The 24932-nt window shown below is 36.9% G+C and overlaps 1 protein-coding gene across 5 annotated transcripts in view; it reads left to right on the top strand.

Moving 5' to 3' along the window:
• MAGI2 (membrane associated guanylate kinase, WW and PDZ domain containing 2) overlaps positions 1-24932 on the top strand; it is a 741411-nt gene that overhangs the window by 626573 nt on the left and 89906 nt on the right. For all 5 annotated transcript variants that reach the window (XM_082044483.1, XM_082044484.1, XM_082044485.1 and 2 more), the window contains exon 11: positions 23299-23330. In XM_082044483.1, the coding sequence (XP_081900609.1) occupies positions 23299-23330 (32 nt within the window). The remainder of the gene's footprint in view (positions 1-23298; positions 23331-24932) is intronic.

The raw sequence follows: 24932 nt of genomic DNA on the forward strand, positions 1-24932 counted from the left end.
AAAAAGCCATTGTCCCTCAAGCTTAGGAGATCAACAGCCAGAATATGAATTGGAAAGAAAGTTCTGCACATTTCAAAAAGGTGGAGGGAATAGCAGTACTCAAATTTGAAGAGGCCACTGAAAAGCCCATCTGAAACAACAGCAGAGACTTGTCATGAGGTACAATCCAAATGGAGGAAGTACTAATTTTAACATTTCTTCTTAAAAAAAAAAAAACATGGAAATAATATAATTGTATATCTAAGAAAATACTGAGCAACATTTGTTTTGGTGGCAACTTTGATACTCTATGGCTTGAGATCTTGCAAACTTTCTGTTTGTTAGTCAAGGTCTTTGCTAAACACAGATGCACTCCTTAGTTTGATTTCTTTGCATCTGTTTTTGCTGACCAGCCATATAGTTTCCATCGATTACTATAAGCTGACAGAATATACATACTGGGAAAAAAAAAAGAAGAAAAAAAAGAAAAAAGAAAAAAGAAAAAAAAAAGGAAAAATGAATAGGAAAAAAATTAATAAAAAGATATGAAAGTGTGTGTTACCCAGATTTACCCCTTTCCAGCTTTGCTTCAGCCTTCACACTTCATCCCCAGCTTCTGCAACAGCCTGCATTGAGTATAGACTGCTGAAATAGTGTGGAAGAGCTCTCAAAAATCAGTCTTTCTGAATGTGGATAGAGGAGAAATTCTTCATTAGTCCAGAGCTACTGAAAAACAGCGCTAACTGATTGAATCAGTGTGTACCCAATTTGTGTAGATCAAAATATTAGCTAATTAGGACATCAAAATTGGCTTTGGCATGTTCTACTAAAAGAATTATCCAAGTATCTGACACATGCCATCTCTTTTGGAAAATACCTTTGAAATATATGAACCTATAGACAGCAGCCCAGCCCCAGAAGTATTCCTGTCTAAAAAAGAACTGACACATTCAAATTTAGATCCATCTGAAACACTGTTGTTAAGGAAAACTGAAGACAACTTAGGATTGATTCATGAAGCTATGATGGCCCCTAAACAAGTGCTGTGAGTGAAACATTAAAGCTAAATGCAAAAAGTGGGAGAGAGCCTGACAAAGTTCTTACCTCAGGTGGCTATTTTATATTGGTGGAATCCAAGCAGGCTCAGGGACACTTGGTATGAAATGGAGCCAGAAAACTGATGCATTGTCCATACTGGTTAATTGTTAGCCCAGTCCTGGCATGTGACTGGAATAAGCCAGCAGCCAGTTTCACTCCGACACAATATGGGAGAGAGTGTGGGCCACATGGAATGCTCAAACAGTCGAGATTAAGGCAGAGAATTTAACTGTGTAGATGTAAACCGTTAGCATAAAAGGATGGTGAAGTATCTTGCTCAGATTTTACATAAAACCCAGTAGAAGTTTATAATTCCTTAAGACTGCGAACAGATACCAATACTTCACACAGAGCACCAGCAATTTCCAAAACAGCCAGAAATTTCACAAAAAACATGTCTGCATATTCTAGTGAATCAGCCTAGCCCCTCAAAATAAGCAGACTTAAATGGAAGGAAAGCTACATCCTCGGTACCCATTCCATGAACTGATCTCAGATTTTTTTTTTCTTTTATTTTTTTTGTCCAGGCTTGCTATAAGATGTCTTATAAGATGTCTTTCAGTTCTTCTGGTCAGGAAAGCTCATACTTCTTTTTCTCCAAGTTGTCCTCTCTCTTGGGAAAGCTGCACAAGGTAAAGCTGCAGGCAGCGCTATCACCGTGCTAACACAAGTCTGGCCCAGGCAGTTCTGATCTCCAGGTTCCACGGCCTCAGCCCACCACTGAGGTCTCTAGAGCTTTGACTCTGCTTCTGAAGTTCTTCATTCAAAATATTAAGATAGTACCTGGTGCAAACTGGAGACCCTGCATCTCGTGGCTTGCTTATCCCCAGTTCAGGACTTTTGACTTTCTAGTCAACAGTGCTGAGGGTTTGAAGAAATAAAATTGTTAGGAGAATGGTGTAGGTTTTTGATTTGGGATTTATGGAGGTTTTCTGTCATTGTACTCTCTCTACTCTTTTACATCCCTGAGTCATTGGTGATTTTTTTCCTTCCAGTCATTTCCTAAAAGGACCCAGTCTTGGTTTAATTGCTTCTTGTGGGTACTGTGAAGTAATAGCAGTCTATTCATGCTTACTTTGTTCACAAATGTGTGCTTCTTTCTGTTGTCTCTGACAAGAGATATCAGGAGATACAAGGTCTGACAGCTTTCCTGCTTCCTGCTGTACTTTCTCCTTTCCAGACCGTTACTCCAACTGTACATTTGCGCCTGATCCCTTTTCCCTCATTCTTTACAGTATTCTGATGTTGAGAGGAACTTAGATCCATTTGGCAACATCTGCATTTTTAACCCTGCTGTATTTTTAAATGACACATATATCTCTTGTTTGTGAGTCTAAGGGACATTAAACCCAAAAAGGGAATGTGCACATGAACCTAGTAGTGAACCACTGACCCATTTGAAGTGAACCATGTGAACCATTGAACCCTAGTCAATGACATAAACTTCTTGTGTCCAACATGCTGCTAAAACATCCTCTTTCTATTTTCTCTTTCTGATTTACCACACCATTTTGCCTTGCCGTCCCTCTGTGAAGTGCTTTGTTGTTTCTGGGTCTATCTGCTTTCAAACTGATGGAAAAACAAAGGTTCATAGCTGACCTTTTTCCTTTCCATCTCAAAATTATGAGCTTTTATATGATATCATGAATTCAACAGTTTCCTCAGCATGAGTTCTCTGTAAACATATCCTTCTCATGCTGGCTTTTGAGTTGTTTCATTTTTTTTCCCATTTTTGTTGCTGTTCTTAGCTAGTAATGCCAGAAGTATTTAACCATCAAAAATATTGTGAGTCATGGTATATTGTCCACTTCGTTGAGTTTGCTGTTAGACGTCATGTTGCCCTTTCCCCACCCCCAGCCTTGGCCACTTGTCCCTGCCTGCCTTCCCTACATAGAAATCATTAACTTGTGCCAGATAGTTCCATTACAGCCTTGTGGGAGGGGCGGTTGTCTTTCCTATGTTAATTCCAGAAATAAAATCTCTGAAAGACTTTTAGAAAATACTGTTACCATGCAAGAAATAGTGCTGTTATATTAACATAACTCCTGGAAGCATGGCTTTACAGATTCATTTTTACAAAGTGTGTCTAACCTCATGGAGCTAATATTTTTAGCTGTTAGATCTGTAGTAACTTTCAAATTATTTACATCCTTTTCGTCCCACACATTGAGACTATTTTATACTTTGGATCAACTTGAAATATTTTTTAAGCATCTTGTAATCATCTGGTATAAAATCTATTTTAATAAATATTTTACATGTTATAGCAGGTAAACTAAAAATAAGTTGCATATGTAGCCAATTTATGAAGGGATTCAATCTAAATCTTGTTAGTAAGAGAAATCATAACCTCTCAGTAGTGCAGGAAATAACAAATTTGAACAGAGGGAGTCATGGCAGGAGACCGGTTATCTGAAAATTCACACTAATGAGACTTTCATATCTTTTCTTGTATGGCTCTGATTAGCAGTGAAACAGTGTGCAATTGCTTCCATATTTCTGAATAAAAGGAAAGGAAACCATAGACCTCCTTAATGAATATGGATTCCTGAAAAAATAGACATCAATAATAGTTAGTAGCTATCACACTGTATTAATGGAAGTAGTATTAATTGCATTGCATTGCAAAGTGGTAGTGTTACGGTTTTGCTGCTTCTTTCTTATTAATGTTTGTGTGCTGTGTGGTACATTTGTGGATAATTTTGCAAAGCATTAGATAAATCTTTTTTATGTGTATTGCATAGAAGGTTTTTAATGACTATTAGCAAGCATTTTGTTTTGAAAGTACTTTTACTATTGGTGCAACCGTTTTCTAATGTAGGCTTATATGGTCTGTATTAAATTTGAACAGTGCTTCTATTAAAACTTATGAGGACACTTCCCCTAGTGATGTGCGTACCTAACTCTTGTTGACATTAAGAGGAGCTAGTTTGCACACTGGAGAAACAGATCGCTGTAGAAGACCTTTTAGCAAAAAGAAATACAAGTGTGTACACACAGATTCTCATCATTGCATGGCATGAAGAGGTAACTACCATTGCTCCAATGGCTATTTTGCCATTAAATTCTTCTGCCCAAGGTGAGGGTACATACATTAAGCAGTCAGACATTATCATTATTAGGTCTACGCAGAGACTTGCCACACACGTAGGCTTTGTGAGAGCTGCAGGAACTCTGCCTGTGGGACAGGCAACCACTTGTCTCTGCTCAGGAGTCCAGGGCACATTTGTGTCTGGCAGCTGCAGCCCATGTCACTGCGAGAACCCAGGAGCTCTACTGGCAGTGTTGCAGACTCATTTCAGTCTTACTGATATTAGAGAATGAATTCATACTAGTTGAACAACAGTTTATTTGAGAAAACAGACCTTTTGGCTTGCCAAAACTGGAATCTGGCCAGACCAGAGAGGTTTCTCCTCTGTTATTGCAAGCAGTATTATCAGAAAATGAACCAGATTATTTTGGACTGTGTATCTCAGCGAAAAAATGGCACCATTTGAAGCCAAATACCTCCCAAGTGTAGTACATGGGAGAACCCACTGCATGAAGAAACTCTTTTTTGTTTTCCTAATTGCCCATAGTGTAGCCTCTGGGTGAGCCTACTCTGGGTGAGCCTAGCTTTCCTCAGAGGAGATTTGGGAGATCTCAGCCTAAGGAAGGAGAACTACAGAGCTGGACTCTAAAACAGTACCATATAAACTGTGCTTGTGTACTGAGGCATGTCTTAAGTTTAGTCTGAATGTGTTGAACAATGTTTCTGTTGGTTCAGTATAATGTAATGTCCTATTAAACAACATTTGTTGGGTTTCCAAATCTGTTGTCAAAGTACATTGTGTAGACATTGTGATGTGGTGATTTGTAATATAGTGCAATATTTTATAGTAATAAAGTAAGCTAATACACTATTAAACAAGTGAGTACATTATCTATTGTGCTACAGACATGAGATACAGCACTGGGGAGATGGGAAGGTGTGATTTTCAAGCACTTCCCAAACCACTTTCAACAGCCACAAAACTCTCTTGGCTTCTACAGTTTGCCTGTCAATTAAAAATGCAGAAACTAAATTAGGCTTCTAGATGAAGTATTTACACCTGTACAATTCCTTAAGCAATTTTATTTCACATTCTTAAAAAGGGAAGGAAGGCTTTGCAATGGCTACACTTACCCTCTGTGAGTAACGCTCAACTTTTAAATTTTTTATAAACCAAGAGCGTGCATTTATTAAATACAACACTGCCCTTCCCAGAAAGCCTTTGGGTGACTCATAATTCAAACACAATCAAAACCAACACCAGGATACATACATCTTTGCGTGTCACCTTCAGAATACAGTATAAAAAAGGACACGGAAGCCAAAGCTGTCAGGCACAAACTCTGAAAGCTGACTCCCAAGTGTGTCAAAGCAGATTTCAAAAAGAAATCGATTTCTTTCCAAAGCCAGATTTGTCATAACTTGGAACAGTATTTCAGTGTATAAGAAACATACCATGCCGTTTTCGTGTTTGGTAAATGAGAAAAACTTTGACTTTTATTTTTTTCATCTTTTTTATTACCATGAGCCAAGCTTTTTGTGCACACATTCCTAGCGTCACCTTATTTTTAGTATATAATTCAGTTAGGTGCAAGTTGTATTTGATGGACTTTTCAGAATATTTTTTTCTCTGTTGTAAGCATTTTTATTGGATTTCATGTGTTCTAGATAGAGAACTTCTAAAGATCCTGTGATAATTAGAAAAAGACAGCATGTGCATGAATAAAAGTACAGACTCAAAACCTCTGAATGAGAAAATAGTTTAATGATCTCTAAATTCATTTCATCAATTAATTTCCATTTCCATGAGTTGGTTTTTTCCCCAGCAGAAAGCTTGCTAATATTTTAAAATACTTTAAAATATTTTAAATGATGATGATGATAGCAATAATAATAGTATGCTTTTCCTTAAAGATTTTTTAAAAATCATTAAGTAATACTTCAGGGATTAGTCAGCATCATAGACAAACTTTGTTGATTATGGGAAATAACATAGTATGATCTACATATATTTTAATAGCTTAACTAAACATATTTGTCAATACAAAGCCAAGATCTTTTTTTTCTGTTCATGTGAAATAGTTTCTGCATTTTCAAATACTTGTTCTCAGTAAGCATTATTATCTTAGGCATCTGGGGCCAAGCAGTGTCTGCCTATAGTAGTATAAACATCATCGTATCTGTGAAGTAGTGATAAAACCAAAATCAGTCATCTCCATCCAATTTCTACCCTTTTTCACTAGCTTTTTCCAGTTTTTACTCAGTCTGTATGTTTGCTGCTTGTCATTCTGGCTCCATTTTCCTTCATTTCAGCAATTCAGAGAAGCTGTCATTCTTGGATGTCAGCTCAGTCTTTGAACTTAGCTTAGCTTTGAGCAGGGGATTGGACTAGATGAATTCCAACTCTCCCTTCCAATCTAAACACTTCTATTATTCTATGGTTCTCCATCTTTCTCATGTTTGGGGGCCCAAGCTGCTAAAAGAGAGGGTCTCTGACTGAATGTAATAAATCACCATCTGGATAATTTTCAACTTTTTCACAATACTTCTCAGAGAGAAAGAGAAGTTATTTAATCTTGTATATATATATTTTATATAACACATATAGATATGACTTTATATACAAAAGTTCTTTAGAAATTGATGCAGACAGAAAGAATGAAGATATACTTTTTGTTTCTAGTGTGCCAGATGTGTTCATTGACATTACATACAGAGCAAATTATTCTCACACTATAAATGAAAAATCACACAGTGTTCATTTTTTAAATTATTATATAATATTCCTTAGAGATCTCAATGGCTTGTGAGGTTGGCTCTAAAATAGGAACAGCTAGATAATCTGAGCCAGCTAACGTTCACTACATGAACATCAACTGTAATGATTATTTCTACTAAGGTTAATCTTAATTAAGGAAGAGGTTTATCTTGTAACTTGTTCATTGTATACCAGACTTCCAACTTTATCAAGCTCTTTATCCTACTAAAAGCACATTAGTATGCATTGTACTAAAAGAAGAAGCAACTATATACAGTTTCAGTCAAAATGGCCCTTTTTAAATAGTCATGATAATTAATTGTCAATGTACATTTTTATAGGGCCTTAAAGGCAAAGTGGCTGGAACTGTTTTACATGCTATGTACTTCAGCCTGTCTTCCCAGGCTTGCCCTGCAATGCATACAGACACGTTCAGCTCAGATGTTGTTATCAGGGATCCTGTGTAGAACTACAGGGCATCCTTCCTCACTTGAGCTGGGCAGCAAGCAGGGATCCCTGTCTGGTGAAGAAAACCGGCACATCTCAGCTACTGTGAACATCTGGAGTAGCTAAAATGAATAGTATTCCAAAAGAGCCTATTCTTCCCTGTTGATTGTTACAGTTTTTAAAAACTCACCCACCAAAGTTTCATATTTAAATTTCTACTCACTTTTGGTTAGATGAATCCCAACTTAACTGTAAAAAAGTTAGATTTGTAGTCTACACTAGTCAAAATAGTCCCCCCTGCAGTTAGTAGTGTAAAATAAGTACCTGAAGAGGATGGGTTATGTCATTTTTTTCAGTCGTTGCTTAAGCAGCTTATTCTCTGAGTTTGCGCATCACGCTCCACTTATTGCAGTGGAGTCTGGCCAAGGACCATAGTTTATCATACCAGCCAGACAAGGGTGCATACCATGAGTCCTGCACACACACCAGAGGCAAGCATAGAACTGAAAGTATTAAAAAAAAAAAAAGTATATTATCACCAAAGTTGGAATCTGCCTTATGCACTATAGCTAAATCTGGAATCCCATTTATGCTACTGTAGAAAGTAATCTGGGTTTCTTTATAACAAGGGAAGTTATTAATGTGGGTTTGCAGAAAATAGATTAGTTCTGATTAAATACATATTAATATCTTTATTAATATTACAAGTTTGATTATAAATTTTAGTTGTTTTTACATAATGGAATTTTGTAAGGCTTTACATGTAACAACCCCTCTCTATTTAAAAATGGAGAGAAGTAAAATTAGTCTGGCTGACATTGAATTGAAAAATTAGTTAACTGATTGATCTTTTAACATAATTATAAGTAGGAAATTAGTGAGGGAATATATTTTTAATGAGCTTCCCCTAGAACAAGTTCTTGGCTTTTGCCTATATATTGTATTTTTATGAAGATCCTGTAGAAAACAAAATCAATACTGATAAAGTTTGTAAAAGGCAGAGAGATTGGTCCATGTCATTGGACAGATGACACATGGCTGATAAAGAGCAATTTAGAATACTTCATAAATTAAGCATCAGCAAACAGGGAGAATTTTTATGCAGTCATTGTAAATTAATTCCTGAAACGGAGAGAAAAGATTGCAGTCCAAATTTGCCAAAGTGCTTTTGAATCATTACAAATAATCAACTGAGCATAACATCACCATAAAAAAGGAAAATTCAGCACAATTTCTTAAAATAAAACATTGTTTATTTATTTTTTCTCAGTAAGATATCATCAGTAAACTATTTTATTGCATTTATTATTAATGTTAACAAAATCAATGAGATCCTGTTCCAGATCGTTTTTCCTGCTTCTTAAATTAGTATTTGTTTTTCCATCCTTTTTCTCATTTTCCACATTTACTTCAAAGTTATTGCATGACACTTCCATACACGATGCAAAGATCAAGACTCTTGTGGGAGTCTTATCTAACTAAAGTTCTGTTACTGTTAGTAATGACCTGAAATATGGCATTTCTCTAGGATTTTAGAATCATAGAATCATTTGAGTTGGAAGAGACCCTCAGGATCATCAAGTCCAACCATAACCTAACTCCGGCACTAAACCATATCCCTAAGAACCTTGTCTAAATGCCTTTTAAACACCTCCAGGGACGGTGACTCCACCACTGCCCTGGGCAGCCTGTTCCAATGCCTGACAACCCCTTCCATGAAGATTTTTTTCCTAATATCTAATATCCTAATATCCAATCTAAACCTCCCTTGGCACAACTTGAGGCCTTTTCCCCTAGTCCTGTCTCTTGGTACTTGGGACCAAGTACCAAGACCGCCCCTATCCATGCTACAACCTCCTTTCACGTAGTTGTAGACAGCACACAATTCTTTATTAATAAAAGTAATGGTTGATTCAATTGTCCATGTGCAAGGTAGATGGAAAGGTGTTTCCTTAATACCCAGATTCAGAAGTATCTGAATTGAACTGGTTTTCTAAGGACTCATGTTGTAGGATTATCCTTTTTTTTTTTTTTTTCAGCAAGAGGAAGCACAGTCCCTGACCTACAACACTCTGGGTACATTAGTCTGCTAGATATAAAATTTCTTGATAGACATTTATGGTTAACATGAGAATCTGTTTACTTAAAAGAGCTACAACCATCCTTTGTATCAAGGACAGAATAGCAGTCTGATTCAGAGAACCTATTTCGTTTCTTCCAAGTGTGTATGTGACCTTCCTTCCTCTGAGAAGTACCAGGGTCAGGCAGGTCCTCGTGCAGTGAAAGCAGATCACTCCTCCCTGGTGTCCTCCTCATAGAGAGACATTTCCAACAATTGTGGGATCTGAGCAAGTGGAAGGCGACTCAGGAAAAAGAGCTGGACATCTGGAGTCTAATCCAGGAACCAGCTGAAGTCAGCAGGGAGAAGACACATAGACCTCAGAGGGAATGGGACTAAAATCTTCTGGGAGCTGGCAGGAATGATACAGAGCTTGTTTTAACAAGTCATTGATTAGACTGGAAACAAGAATCTGTAATGTAGGGAAATAGTGAGCAGGGAAAGCTGTTCAGAAACCATTTTGTTTCGATATTACAGCTAATCATTTTACAGTTTATTATTTGAAAAAAGTTATGTATTTGAGTTTTATAATAGTAAGGCCTGGTGATTTGGGGTTTGGTTTGGTTTGGAGAGCCTTTGGAGCTGTCTGCAAGGAGGAGTCTAGGCTGATCTAACTTAAAGCTTTGGTGAAACTGTGATTCCATCTCAGGCAGGAATAAAACACCAAATCACGACTTGCTACATTGCCACAAAATAAAAAGTAATTTCTTCATCAACATCCCAGGCTGGCATATTCTGCACATTGCAGATCAAGGACTTGAATGCTGGAACTAAGAAGTGAAGATGTTTCTCCTCCTGAGCAGCAACTCTGACATAATTTCTGTGGCTGTTTAAATAAGATCTAGTAGTAAAGAAACAAAATTACAGAGAAATTCTAGGGATTTCAGAGATTTTTACAAAAGGGCAAAATACCGTTGCACTGGTTTTACAATTTGTGGTGATAAAACACAAAGATAATATGCGTCATTGTAATGATGAAGTCAGAAAAAGAGCCATAAATGGAAATTTACTACTGCTACTTTTCTAAAAATTTCCCTTTTGCTATTTACAACTACAAAGGTTGTATTTGGAAATATACACAAATCTTAAATAATAGTGGATATAAAAATAAATAATGGCAATTTAGAGAGTAATACAATAAATAAGATTTTTTTTTCCAGTTCCCTATGGAAAATAATGTTGCAAATTGAACAAATTGAAGAGAGAAAAAATAATGCTTCTGAAATTCTGTGGCTGGAGAATTAAAACTAATCTGAGCATGACGATTAATTCTGAAGTATTCCCAAGCTTTTTATTCTGCTCCCCTGTGTTGTCTGAGAGATAAAGAACTACAGTGTAACAAGATATGTATTTGTGTCATTAAATCAAAATGCATTTAGTGCAGAGTGCTGGTGTAAAAGTTGCAATTCAGATGCATTTCTAACTCATCCATACTAGGAAAGGGATGAATGAAAATTCACTACTTGCGTTTTTGCACAGAGGTACCCACTTTTATTCATTAATATGTGATAGCTACTTGCACACTGTTTTTTCTAGTTTTCATTAACAGTAAATAATCTTTACCAGATTAAAGATGTTCATTATGTCTCCCATTTAGGGTATTTCTTTGTATAGCAGAACACTTACATAACTTTCAGAACATTCTTCATGGAAAAGCTGTTCAATGGAGGATCTGAAGATATTTTTGCTTGCTTTCTGTTTTATATTAGCTAATATTTTCAAATTGAAGCAATAATTTCTAAATTATTAAATTCTGAGTAGCTGGATGTATAATTTTGTTGAAACTAGTATGGAATTGTAATTAGTTTCCTTTAGCCTATGAAATATTATTAAGCTTAAAACACCTCCCAGCAAGATTGAGTCCCAGACCTTTTAAAAAATTTCACCAAAGACAACACCCACTGCGAAAGTGAGCAATTTAGTTTACAATGGCCAATTGCCGGATAGATCAAAAAGCTTACTTATGTTATAAGAAACAAAGGCCTTTTAATAATGTGATAAATTAATTCAGGCTCCATGTTATCAAGAGCATCTAATATTTAGTGCTCGCTAGATATTAGGTGGTCCTGCTAAATATTAGATAGCTGCTAGGTATTTTATCTAGAATTCAGCTAGAAATTCATCTAAGAGCTGATTTTTTTTAACAATTAAATGTTTTGTGTATTCTGAAAAGGCAGCTACTTTTCACAAAAATGGCTTTAGTGAATCACCATCCACCAATGAAAACAAGCTGTAGTTTAAATCAACCTTTTCCTTCCCCTGAAGTAGACCTTTTGTTGCTGATCCCTGTGACCTGAGTTATACTTTCAAAATTAGCTCATAAGAGTTAAAATCAAACAAACAAAGCCAGGGGCATAATCCCCTACAATTTCCTATCCTAGCTGATTGTGTTTATAAGCCAGCAAAACTGTATGGTGACTGGGTAAAGAGGATACCGATCTACCTTTAGTGTCTTTTTATTTACTTGTTCTTGGGGGAACTACAAGGAAAAAATTTGTATCACGTCTGATTTGAGGACCATCACTGATTAATTGTACTGTTTGCTTTCTTACACAGTAAATTCTGGTTTTAAAAAAGGAGGGGCATACATGCTAGGTACCCTAGCAAGTCTTTCTTAAAATGCTAACTTTTAAGTTTAGGCCAGCTGTGAGGTCCACAAGGTGCTTCACGACTGTCAGCATAATAATCTTCTCTGTTTAACCTGTCAAGTTTATGTACTGTTCCAATTTTCTCAGTATTGAGGGGTTATTTCCATTATGTTAGACGTGTCGTCTAAAACTCAACAGTCTGAAATGAATTTATGTTCCTCTGAGAGACAGAGCACTGTCACAGGAAAAAAAAATACCTATTCATGGTTTTTCTTGCTTCTCCTTGTAATACATTCATTTCATACTTATCATTTCCCGACTATCTTGTCAGGATCCTTTATCAGCATCATTTTTTAGTGTTCTGTTCATTAACTTTTTAAAGTACCGCACAGGACTACACATGACCAGCACAAAATCTAAACATTATAAAATTCACATCAGTACTGTTCCTCTCTCATTAGATTTAAGGACTCAGTCTTTTTTTATGTTAATTTCTCATCTTTGAATCTTGAGGAATTCCGAAAAAGGTGACATTTCTCAACCTTTTTCTTGCAAACCAGGTCATCTTGATCCATTTATCATGCTTCATACTCTTTAGTGTTCTCTACTGCAATAGTATCACATCCATCAATCATTACTTCTCTATCATTTTTTTCTTTCAGGCTCCTATGGTCTTATGCTAAATCTTCTGAACTTCGTGTCATTTAACCATTATAATTTAGATCGCTGCAAATCTTTTACTAATTCAGCTTTGTTCTTCTTGATAAGTAAGTCAAATACTGAGACTTGCCCCTTGACTGGCTGGACAGGAAAGCAAAGGTTTGTCTCTATTAGGTACGTGTCAGGGTAGACAGTATCAAATCTTCAGCAGTTCAGAGCAAAGTGAATTACCCAGAGGTTCCACCACGGAAGTGAGAGTTTAGAAATTCACTGTTTTCTTCACAGTTTTGTTACTCCTTGGACATTGACCTCTCACTAACATCCCTTGACAAATATTTTGCTTTCCTGCACTAAACAATAAACCTTCACAGCTAAGATTCAACCATGTAAAACTTGAATCTTGTGATAAGTTTTTTTTCTACTGTTCGTCTTTTCTCCCAGTGTTTGTCAACCTTTCTCTTCTATCTGAGTCCTTATTACCGGGAATGAACTGGTCTGTCAAGCTGGTGTGAAAGAACAGAAAATTGGAAATTATTATTTTGAATAATATCTGGATCTGAAGAATGAAATAACCGTGCTATTGCTTATTCCAGTTTCCACCACCGTGGCTAAATGGCATGATTACCTTTTCATTATGTTGCCATCAAGCATTTATCATTTTGCCATGTGGTATGAAAATGAGCCAATTATGATTAACATGCCTGAGCTCCTGACACTTCCCATTGTCACAGAAGATATTTCAAAGGCAAATCAATAAAATTCAGAACCACACTGACTGCTTAGTGCATATTAAACACAAAATTCTGAAGTTACTACAGTGTAATTTAATAATGACAGAAAGGCAGGCAGGTGAAACCACCAGGCTCTCTCAGTCTCTGTAATTTAATTTATTTGTTGCTTTATGATGAACTTTTGTCCAGTGCTCTCAAACCTCAAAAAAATCAATAGGAGTGAAATTCCAGGCTGAGCTCTGAGCTCACTAACAGACATCCAGGACCATCTGAGATACACTAGGTTATCAAGAAATGGCAGACACAGTGGGAGATTTGAGATTGCCCCTGTTGAAAACTGAAGCTCTGACATCTCCTGTATATCCTGTGTCATATCTTCCAATCCAACATGGACTTCTGTGTAACAGAAGGCATGGCAGCTGTGATACTAGACCCTTGATATTAAACCTATGGTTGTGAATCTGTGTAAAGTTCCAAATCCACAGACTGTGACACAGGAATTTAGATGTTTGCATATAGGTGTCTAAGTTTGGTGCAAGTGTCTGTGTGTCCATTACAAGTGATGGGAGCTTCAGTAGACAGCATAAACTTTGGCATTCTATGCTAATCGAGATGCCCTTGGGTATTCCACCTCACCTCCCACCTATGGGTCCTCCATCACTGCTGGCAATGCCATGAGGATACATCTTCCAACCCAAAAGACACTAGATGGTGACACAATTGAGCTGACATCTGAAAATCTATTCAGTACGAACATCAGAGTCTAGACAGTTTTTCAGCTTACTGTGAGATCGTCATCTCTGTGTTGTTGTCTGAAATCTTTCTAGACTCAGTTCGTGACTGTCCTACCTCAGTTGCATGATTCACCACTAGTTGCAGTGTGCTGGTTTTCTGTCTCCCACTTAGAAACAGTCATGGACACCAAGGGCATTTCCCTACATCTGTCTGTTTTTATTCTTTTATTAGGGATTCTTCTGATCACTGTTTCAGGGATAGGATTAGCTGGTTTTCAAACTGGGATGAGGACACAGAGACAAAAATCCTGGAGGAAAAGTATGTGAGAGTCCAGGAACAGATATCTAAAGAAGCAGATAACTGAGAGAATGCATGAATGGGATGAATAAATTTATAAGAGGAGAAACTGGTAGCACAGATGTCAATACTAAATATCTGGTGACCCCTTTCACCTGTGCCCTAATATGAAGCTCACATGTAAGAAAATGAAAACATTTATTACTGAATATTTTCCCCCCCACATTTGCTGAAGACTTTTTTGAATATATTTTCATTAAAAGGACTTTAGGACACTGCGTACAAACAGCTTATGCTCCATCTGCATTTTAACAGAAAATATTGGGAACATGCCTCGATATTCATCAAAGTGACATGCCATAATGTAAACTGAGATTTCTCTAATGTACTTAGAAACTGTAAAAGCTTAAATGGGAGTGAATTCTAAACACAGGAAAGAGCAAACACTGGCATAGTTAAGAGTTTCTGACTGTCAGAAAGCTCTGAAGATATGATGCAGTATTCCTAAAAAGTTAGTTTTGAAGCTTAAATTAGCTTTCGGTAAAGTCAGGCTAAGTTGTCAGACGTGTTCTTAGCAAGCATACAAAGTCTTTATGTGTATGGAAACGCTCACTGGCCCTTCTAGAAGCAACAGTCATGAGCTGTCAGGACCCTGAAGACTCAGTTTCTATTCTAAATTACGTTGCTGATTCAGTGTGTGTGACATATACCGCTCTTTTCACCTTGCTTTGTCTGCTCTGCTCAGGAAGAGTTGTGTGTGACAATTAGTTTGCAAAAGACGGTGCATTATTTGCATTACTAACTCTTGCAGTGTCAGAGCAGTAAGGTAGAGAGTGTAATCCCTCACCTGGGCACGTGAACTAGCATCAGTGATTGGAGAACACACGAGCAAAACTGAAGATTCTTCAGGGAAATCTTCCTTCTGCCAAAGAAAAGGTTCTTTTTCTTGTATGTACAGAAAAATAACCCTGACCTTTTCAAGGTGTTGGTAGAGTTTACAACATGTAAGCAAACTTCTTAGCTCTTTCTCCATTCACTGTGTGTTAGTACCTGGGCATGCGGACTTCTGGTAGTTGGGTTAGTATTCACATAAAATGCATATATTAGAGACCTCACTGAGGAAAGTAATGGTTCATCCAGTACTACTTGTAGCTGCAAATCATAAACCAGGACATAGACCCAATGACTTGAACTTTTAGTAGGAGCTTCTGTAATAAAAGGCAAGAGACAAATGTCTTCTTCCATTCCATAAGATGTCTTTTTTTATCCCGGGTCAAGTTGTCCCAGGAAAATCTGTTCCAAATTGTACTGTAACAGCATTTTATCTATTACAAGACATGGTTGTCCTTCAGATAACACAGTTTGCTACCAGCCAGGAGATAAATCTGTAGCAGTGTGCCACTGTTCTGATAATAGGTGCCAGAAAAGAGAAAAATATTTGTTTAAATTGTCACCCAATGAGACATTGTGAAAGTGATTAATATCAAAATTCATCTGTGGAAAATAATCTGTTCTTGTTGACCACATAAAAAACTGCTTGTTCCAAAAATATATTTCTAATTTCCAGAAATTGTTTTAGATTTTTATTATTTTTCCCAACTTAGGTATGTTTAACTATCCAAAAAGTGTCACTGATAATGTTGCATTTACCTCTGCACTATTTTAGCTATGATCCAGAAATTCTCTGATTCACATGCAGATTAATCAAGAGAGGATATTTAATTTGTTGGTTTTTTCTACTTTCATACATTATTTTAAATCTCTGACTGATAAGCAATTCATGGAGCTGTAGCAGTCAAGCAAAATAAATAGCTGTATGTCCATTAGAATGTAAATTAACTCATTACTATTCCAGCTTCTGACCTTTTCTGATAGCGGTATTCTTGCTAACAAAGACTCTTTGCTATTCATGAAAGTGAAAACTTAATGGTAGCTTGAGATTCTCTGGTGTATTTTAGAGGATATTCTCATAGATGTAGGTGACCAGTGAGGGTCCCAGTTTGAACAGCAAGTATTTCTATCATTCATAACTTTGAATAGCTATCCTTTTTCTAATTATTTGTGAAGATCTGAATATTACTGAAAAACTGTTGCTTAAGAAGGCTACGTCAGTGAAACTTCATGAACTGCATAAAAAGTGTTCCTATGTACAAAAAGATGAATATTAACTTAGTACCTGATCTCACAGTCAATTGAGTTTTTGTATCAGTTCTGTAGTCTTCAGTGAGACGAGATCAGTTTAATTTCCCAAGGTACTCCTCTGCTTCCACACAATTTCTGATAAACTTCTCCTTCCCTCACTTTATGTTAGTCATCAAGAAATCTGAAAGTTTGAAGGGAAGAAATATAGGTTTGGACTCATGATGCCCCCAGGTCATCTGGAGAAGAGGTGAGCCAGAGAAGGTGCTACCCCAGTGGGGTCTAAAGCTCCAGCTGACCTTCCTGTGAAGCATATCTGCTCTTTGCCTTGTGCCTTCATAGAGTCATTATCTGTGAGCAGGAAAGGAGTTGTTCTTTGGAGTCAATTTTCACAGGTGTAGTAGGCCGAAGAGAATGAAAATAAGTGCTGATTTGGACTGGAGCACTATTTCTGTGGCAGTCTCATGTGGATTGAGATCAGGAGCAATGGAATAGTGAAGCATAAGGCAAAATGCCACCACAAGCAACTGCTGAGGATCAGTTTGTACCGTTGCGAGTCTCTTTCAGGCAAAACTGGCTAATAACATCTGGGCCTATGTTATAGGCCTAAAGATGACAGACATATTTCACAGCTTTATTAATCTGAACCTGTATTTGATATAGCTGTTGTCCATGACCAGCTTTCATCCCAGTGCAGCGCAGCGCTACGTCAGTTACTTGCCGCGCTGCCAGCGTGTAGCAAGGGAAAGATGCTGAGTCTGACCTTTTATAGCGTTGTGGGCCTGATCAAACGTGATGGCTCATTCATATCACCCCGATGTGGGCTGTGTTGATTTTTGACCCATTGCATCGGGTGACATCCTAACCAAAGACCAATGGATCCTCCACGGCATGGCACCGTCACTCTGAAGCACATCTGACAACAGGACTAGCTAACTATGCTTGAAGAGCTAGACTCCCAGTCTTCTTACACCTTCCCTTTATTTCAAGGTAAATCAACTTTTGTTGTTGCTAGAGTAAGAGCTCAATACTTAAAGGTTTTTGAAAATACGGACTTTTGAAAATATATTCTTTGGTAATGATTGATTTTATTAGAAATGGAGCTACTAATTGCCATTCCCTATACATCATCTGATATTTTAAATATGACATGACCAATTCAAACTTTTTATCACCTACTGTTTTCATAAGTATTATTTCTATTTATTTTAAATCACTATTTCCTTTTAGATTTTGTTTATTACAGTATATAAATTGAATTTAGTTGTTCTCATTGTTTTCCTGAAAAGGGGAAAATATTTGAAGAATAGTTGAATTGATGCTATATATTTGTTCTATGTATGAAAAAAAAAAAAAAAATCTCTCCCACCAGTATTTTTTTAATTTTCTCTGGAGGATATTTTACATCTTAATGAGTGAGCCCAATTTTAGCTTGAATTCTGTGCACCTAATCCAGCCACACCTCGCATAGCTCAACAAAAGCGAAACACACAGGATGATAAGCCAGATATTACACGAATGGTAAGAAACAGTTCCCTGCATCCTCCTACTGGCGTACACCATGAGTCTGAACTCTCAAAGAAGTTCTCCACTGTCCCATCCATTTGAAGTTAATGGGTATTTGACAGCTCTGGAACTGAGGGCCCAGCGTAGGCAACTGATAGACATCTCAGGAATCCCAGTAAGGGAAAGAAGAAGTACAGAAAATAAAAGCCAAAGTACTGTTACATTAAATTTATACAGGAACTTTTCTAGAAAGGAAAACTTTTGTTGAAGTGTTGTCACATGGACATTGATAAGATGCCCATGGAGTCAGTTAATGCTCTGGGAGTGCTCGTCAGCCATCTGTTCGTTGACTTCCAAGCATCTACGTGAGAAAGGTCTGTGCAGTGCTTGGGACAGCTTTGCTCAGGAAGCCATATGCAGCAAGGCTTTTATAGCACACACACACAAAATAAGAAGCCCAGAAAAAGCTAATGGGCAAAACACTTGCTGTATCATCAGTGTGACAAGTGATGTGGAGAGGAGTTGATGGACACTGAACGTTGCTTTGGATGAAAGGGCTTTATCTTTGATGCTGTTGAGTTCCTCCCTGCAGCACTACCACACGCCATCACTGCAGAAATCAAACTGTTCCCAGGCTTCAGTTTAATTATACATATACACCTGCCACAGAGGTGAACGTCATTAAAGGTCCTGTGGTTGAGCAACACCTACGTTAGTTACTTGTGATTTTACAATATCATAAGATCTTTTCCAGGAATCAATACAAAACAGTGAGGATACAGGTTTATCTAGTGGAAAAGAATAAAGGAGATGAAAATGTAATGAAAAGCATGTACATGGCAGCAGACTAATAACCAAATGCTGGTTTTGTATTACTGATATTGCATAATATGATGAATTCAGATTGTTATTAAGAAACAAAACAAAACAAAATCAAACAAAACTAAACAAATCAGGACTCTATCTTGCAAATGCTCTAAGTCCTGTCTGATAAGCTGCTTTTAGAAAGCTAAACTTTCCAACAATAAATACTGGCTGAAGTGTAAGGCATGTGAAATCTGTAAGCATATTTTATGACAAAAGCATACTTAAATTTGTATATAAGGAGAAATAGACACAATGAATGTGATGTGAGTTGTCTTTTGTTATAGGATATCTTCATCAAAAAGGAGAAGTACAGTAACCTGAAGCTGGAATTTGCCTTGATGTGAAAAAAAAAGGTTCTTTTTTCCCACAAATACACTTGAATCCAAAATCTCTTTTCCGTCACTGGTGGTTTTTAGCAGTTACAACATTGAAACCATCACTTCTCTGATTTCCAGGGAAGCTCATTTTGGAAGGTGGTGAATATAATGTAAAAAGCAATGTCAACAATAATTTTTCTAACACTTCTTTATGAGAAAATGTCGTTCTGATTTTTAAAAAGCATATGGTTGTTACTGTACCTCAGCTTATTTATTTAAAACAAAACATTAAAATTTCAATAAAGGTGTCAGCCACCAACAGCTGTACCGCATTACATTTCAAGTGGTCAACACTGAAAAATAAATCATTGTATTCTCAAAACTAACTTTGGAGAAGCATATGAGGTTATGTATTTTATCCTCACATGCTTACGCATAACATTACAATACACCACATTGTAACTATAGTATTTTCCTGCTGGCATCTTGGTGCGTGGTGGTGGTCGCTCTTTGACAGAAGCCAGTAACCCCACTCTCCAAAATGAATTCAGACCTGTACTGCTGCCTTTACACAGAGTGTTACTAGAAAATTATTTAAAACAAATAGAAAGATATGTGAGTCTTCAGAAAGTGAACCACGACTTATGTGGTGAAGCTGCTATGAGAAGGGGTGGCTGTCAGGCACATGGGGGAGCAGAAAGCCACTCATGGGAAGAACAGACTGCATGAAGTATTTTTAGGTGGATCTAAGTTGACTTTTATTATTTCAGATTTTAAAAGTATATGTGAATAAGTAGGTGAGGGTTGTTTATATGTACATGTATATAATATTCTCAGCTACTCATGCTTTTATAGAAGACATCAGAAGTTGGACAGTAGGAGAAGTTGGATAGATGTAGTTGGGAGTCTGGGGAGGGAAAAGTGGAGGTCTGGAAGTGAGATAAGGAGATTATAAGACCTTATCCAGTATGCATGCCTAGTTAGATGTTAATTGATTAGAAGGCTGAGCACTCTTAGGACTGGATTAATACTCAGCAGAAACTGCACCCTTCAGAGCACAAATTCCAGTCTTGCCTCTGAGTCAGTACTGAATTGCTGCCAGTCTGCTGGTGGCTGTTGTTCAGGTGTGGTCTCTCTGTCTCTGGCCAGGAAATTTCACAGCACGTAATGAACCAGTGCCAGAAAGTCAAGGGGAAACTTGGTGTTGTGAAGTGAGGTCAAACTAGGTGAAAATCCACTGCTTCTTGTTGCCTACTGTAGATGTGGCTGCAGGTGGCCAACACTGTTGAGTATGCACTACATACACATTATTAAGATACATTCTACAGGTGCATTTCCGAGCCGTAATTTTCAACATGTAGCGGATTTGATCCCACGCAGAATGCAGAACAATATTTAAAGGTGAAAATTTGAAGGGAACATGCAGAATACACAGGAAGGTGCATTTTGCTTTTATGTTTTTTCATGTGAAGTTTCAGTTACACTTACAATATACTACGTATGCATTATGCTCTTAAATTCTTGAATTTGCAGCAAAGGTTGCATGTATTTAAATATTAGGGATTATTTTGGACATGTTGAATAACAGATAACACCATACGTTGTCTAAAGTTCAGTTTTGTTTAGATTGGGAAAAAGGGTGTTTAGTTTGGCTAAGAATACAGATCTTATGTGAGGCAAAATTAAAATTACCATGAAATACATGAAAGACATAAGAGTTTCCTTAATGGAACTAGACCTTGATCTATTTAGTCTAGCACCATCTCATCTTATGTGAGGTCTTGGTCTAATAGCTGAATTTAAATCTGAAGAATGGATTTCAATATCAGCTTCAAGGTTTGTTACCTTTAGCAATTTTAGCTTCTAACATGCTTTTGTACACATATGGATATCCAATACTTTTTTAAAATTTTGCTTTGGGTCTTTTACTTCTGTGGCATCCTATACCTATCAGTTTTCTTAACATAATTTCATGCTGTGTGAATAAATATGGTCTTTTATTTGTTTTGAGTGTAAATGTTGTCATTTATATGTTGCAGTCTGTGCCCATAACCTCCAAGCTAAATATAAGTCCATGTTCTCCTTATTTGGGTGAATAACTGAGTTTTTTAAATTGAGAGGGTTTTAAAAAAAATCTTGATTTATGTCTCATTATGTATTTGATTTATGAATGCATATCATATTTTTAGTCAATGACAAAAAATTCTGATAACTCCAGAAAAACATATTGTTAGGTGGAGACAGTAAGTAAACAGGAAAAAATGGCAGTTCAATTTGACCTTGAGTAATTTTTGCTGCCTATGAGTTATGGGAAGCACACCAGTACCAGTGAGGAGGGAGTGTTACCTCTACCAGTTTTTCCCAAACACCAAATCAGTGTAGTACATTGATTTCAGATACCTTTCAGCAAACCTTGCAAGCTTCAAATCTTATCTTTAGCTTAGAGAGGGAAAATACTTTTTAACTTTCACTCTTATTAGCTATACATAACAATAGCAGGTAATACAAAGGTAGCCATCCATCCAAGAAATTATTTAATAAGTTTCTACTACAGAATCTTTAATACTAAAGGTGATTTACAAGCCTTGATGTCTATTATCTCAACTTGAACTTGTAGATGAAATCTGTCTACTTTTTAATATAGCCATTTTTATCCAGATGCTGTAGAGTCAGTAAACATAAACCTTTCCATGATTACTTTTCCCAATATATTTTTCGTTTAAAAGCACTAATAGCTTAAACATCAGCATTAGAAAACAGCCAGTGTTTCTCTGCAAACAGCTCAAGTGCTTTTTCACTACAAGAATTTTTCAGTCTAAATGAATTTGATATCATGACAGAAAAAAATATCTCATTATCACCCAATTCTAGGAACCTCACATGCATTATATATATATATATATATTACACAAATATAATTCCTATTGTGATTTGCCTATAGAAAAATACTTCTTTAGTGTTCTCGTGATTTTAATTTTTTTCTAGACTCACCTTAGAAAAAGAAGTACTACTCTTACAGCTTCATTCATTTTCTGAATGAACGAGTAGCCTTCCTAGTAGATGTCTCAATTTAAGCCCCATTTCTGCTTCTGACAAAACAAATGAGCTCTTTGTTATTAGCTTTCAATCTTACCTAGGAAGGTCCACATACTTATTTTTTTTTTACCTGCTATTAAACCGAGACTGAGTTTTTTAATGAAAGCTATGCTGAAAGCTGATACTTTAAAACATGTGACCCAATATCCTTTGAAATGCTTCTTTTTATTTAATATTTTCTAAGCTTTTTAATGTTGTGCTGCACAAGAGCTGTGTTTACAATGACTGTTCAAATTGTCTCCATTTACGAAAAGGAGAGTTCCAAACATTTGTAAGCTACAATAGTTGAAATTCATGAGTCACTAAAGTAAGTTATCAGTCACTCAATGGCCAAGGAATAGGAGATGATAACCAGTTGTGTAGAGGTAATGTCTGACCACTTGCTAACTATGACAAAAAAAACAGAACAATATCAAAACAAGCAACCCTTCCAAGACTTGGCTACCTTATCTAGACTGATAAAACAGGTTTGGGGTTTTTTTCAACATCTTTCTTCTAAAAAAATCTCTTGTATTATTAGGTTTTCTTGATGGGATGATCTGCATTGCTTCTTCTTAAAGGTGCAACTGCATTTGACACATCAATACCAGGTCATTTGGTGTCTTATCCAATGTCCACCAAGACAATTGGAAGTCCTTTTTTTAAGTTGTTTTAATTTCAACCTAATTCCATGCTGTTTGTAAAGTATGGCAATGATCTCAATAGCTCCACTTGCATATTTATGTGTATATATATACAAATATATATATGCATATATTTTTTTAGAAATTATCCCGTGTGGTTTTTGTTTTCACCCTTTGTGTGTAGAAAATTTTCATATATACCAATATTATCTGTAGACGTGAATGAGAATGGGAGTATAGGCACCACTTAGCCTCCACTCTTTATGCATCAGAAAAATCTGCTAATGTTATTTTTTGTTTGTTTCAGGTTTCTTTTCTCCATGGAAAACTCCAAAGCCTGTAAGTTCCCTTTCAAAATTATACACATCGGCATCATTTGATGAGTGTCATTCAAAGCAAATTTCTGTAGACTTTCACATAACCCTCCTGTTCGCAGCTCATGAGATACCTCTCAGCAGTGCCCCAGCTCTAGGTGAGACAGCATCAGGGGTGGCCTCACTAACAAGCTCTGCAAATCTATTGACTTGGAGTCTGCCAGCAGGGGTCTGGAGAAAGGAACGTCTCGCTGTTAAGATGAGTGTCAAGAACCAGAAATGCAGTGGATCAAAAGTGAGGGGTCTGGAGGAGAAGGCAGCAGAAGGCCTCAGCAGTGAGGCTAGTCTAGCTGGCCTTCTCGTTGGTAAACTCTTTGCAATGGACAACCTGCACTTTTTCTGGTTTACAAGTGGATTGAGCTTAACATCCTTAAAGTGATTGTTACTCTTTCCTGCATTAGTAGTTCTAGAGCTGGAAATAGTCACACTTCAGGTGAGAGCTTGAACTAGGTAACTTACTGAGGTGCCTTCTAAGCAATATTTCTATGTTTCTATGATTTTGACATTAAATCCCAAGTTATGAAGACCTTTGCTACTGTAAGACCTGTAAGCAGTGACTGTATGTATTCTGTTGATGCCACATGATATCATTTTTGAAGTTGTGACAACATTCACAGTGTAAAAAGAAATCATAATCTATTTTTTTTGGTTGTCTGGTTTGTTTTGGATTTTTTAATTTGGCTTTTTTATTTAGATGTAAAGATCTTAAAGCAATGCCTGTCTCTCATCAGAGGCGTGTAAAGGACAAAAAAAGCCCTGTCTCTGCCTGAAGGCTTCTGAGAGGAATAGAAATAACAATAGCAATATTTTTTTACAGGATTTATACCTTTCTTATGTTTTGGAGTGGTATGGTGGAGTGGGGTGGTATGTTGAATCTGGACAACTTCACATCCTCTCATATTGATCATAACACACTTAATGCATACCAAAATAATTTGTGTAGCCTGTCAAATATGAATAGCAACTGATTAATCAGCTGACGCAACTGTCAATGCTCACCTTCTTTACATATGCACCAAATATATAAACATCAGCATATTGTTGATGATATTTTGCACACTTTTGTTATATAAACAGTATAGTAGTTCATACTCAAGTAGCACTTGCCGATAATCAGAATCTGGATAAACAACCCAAGTGATGCAGTTTTTCATGCAACAGTCTGAGGAAACCAGGGCCCACAAAATAACATAACACCACTGTTTGCAGATACCATACCTGCATGCAGGCTAACCACTGACAGCTAGTTTATTTGAAATAGTCTCAGCAGGAGAGTTTACAAAGGTAGTATGCAATTCCTCTGTCAGCACTTTAACTAGAGAAATGATCAGACATAGATCTCTAGTGCCCAAGATGTGAAGATAAGATTGAAACGAGGTGCCCCTGAAGCACTGACTGTCTGCAGACAGTCGGAAGCAATCAGGCCAGCACCAGCAGGTTCAGAAAGCCTTCCCAGCACCCCAGAACAGCCCTGTAGGTGTGTAATGGGAAAGAAAAACTGTAGATAGCCCAAACGCAGGTTTCTTCTCTGCGTGGGTGACTATTGCTGCCCCCTCACCTCTCTGGC

Source organism: Streptopelia decaocto (genome assembly GCF_964273445.1).
Source record: "Streptopelia decaocto genome assembly, chromosome: 1".
Taxonomy (NCBI): domain Eukaryota; kingdom Metazoa; phylum Chordata; class Aves; order Columbiformes; family Columbidae; genus Streptopelia; species Streptopelia decaocto.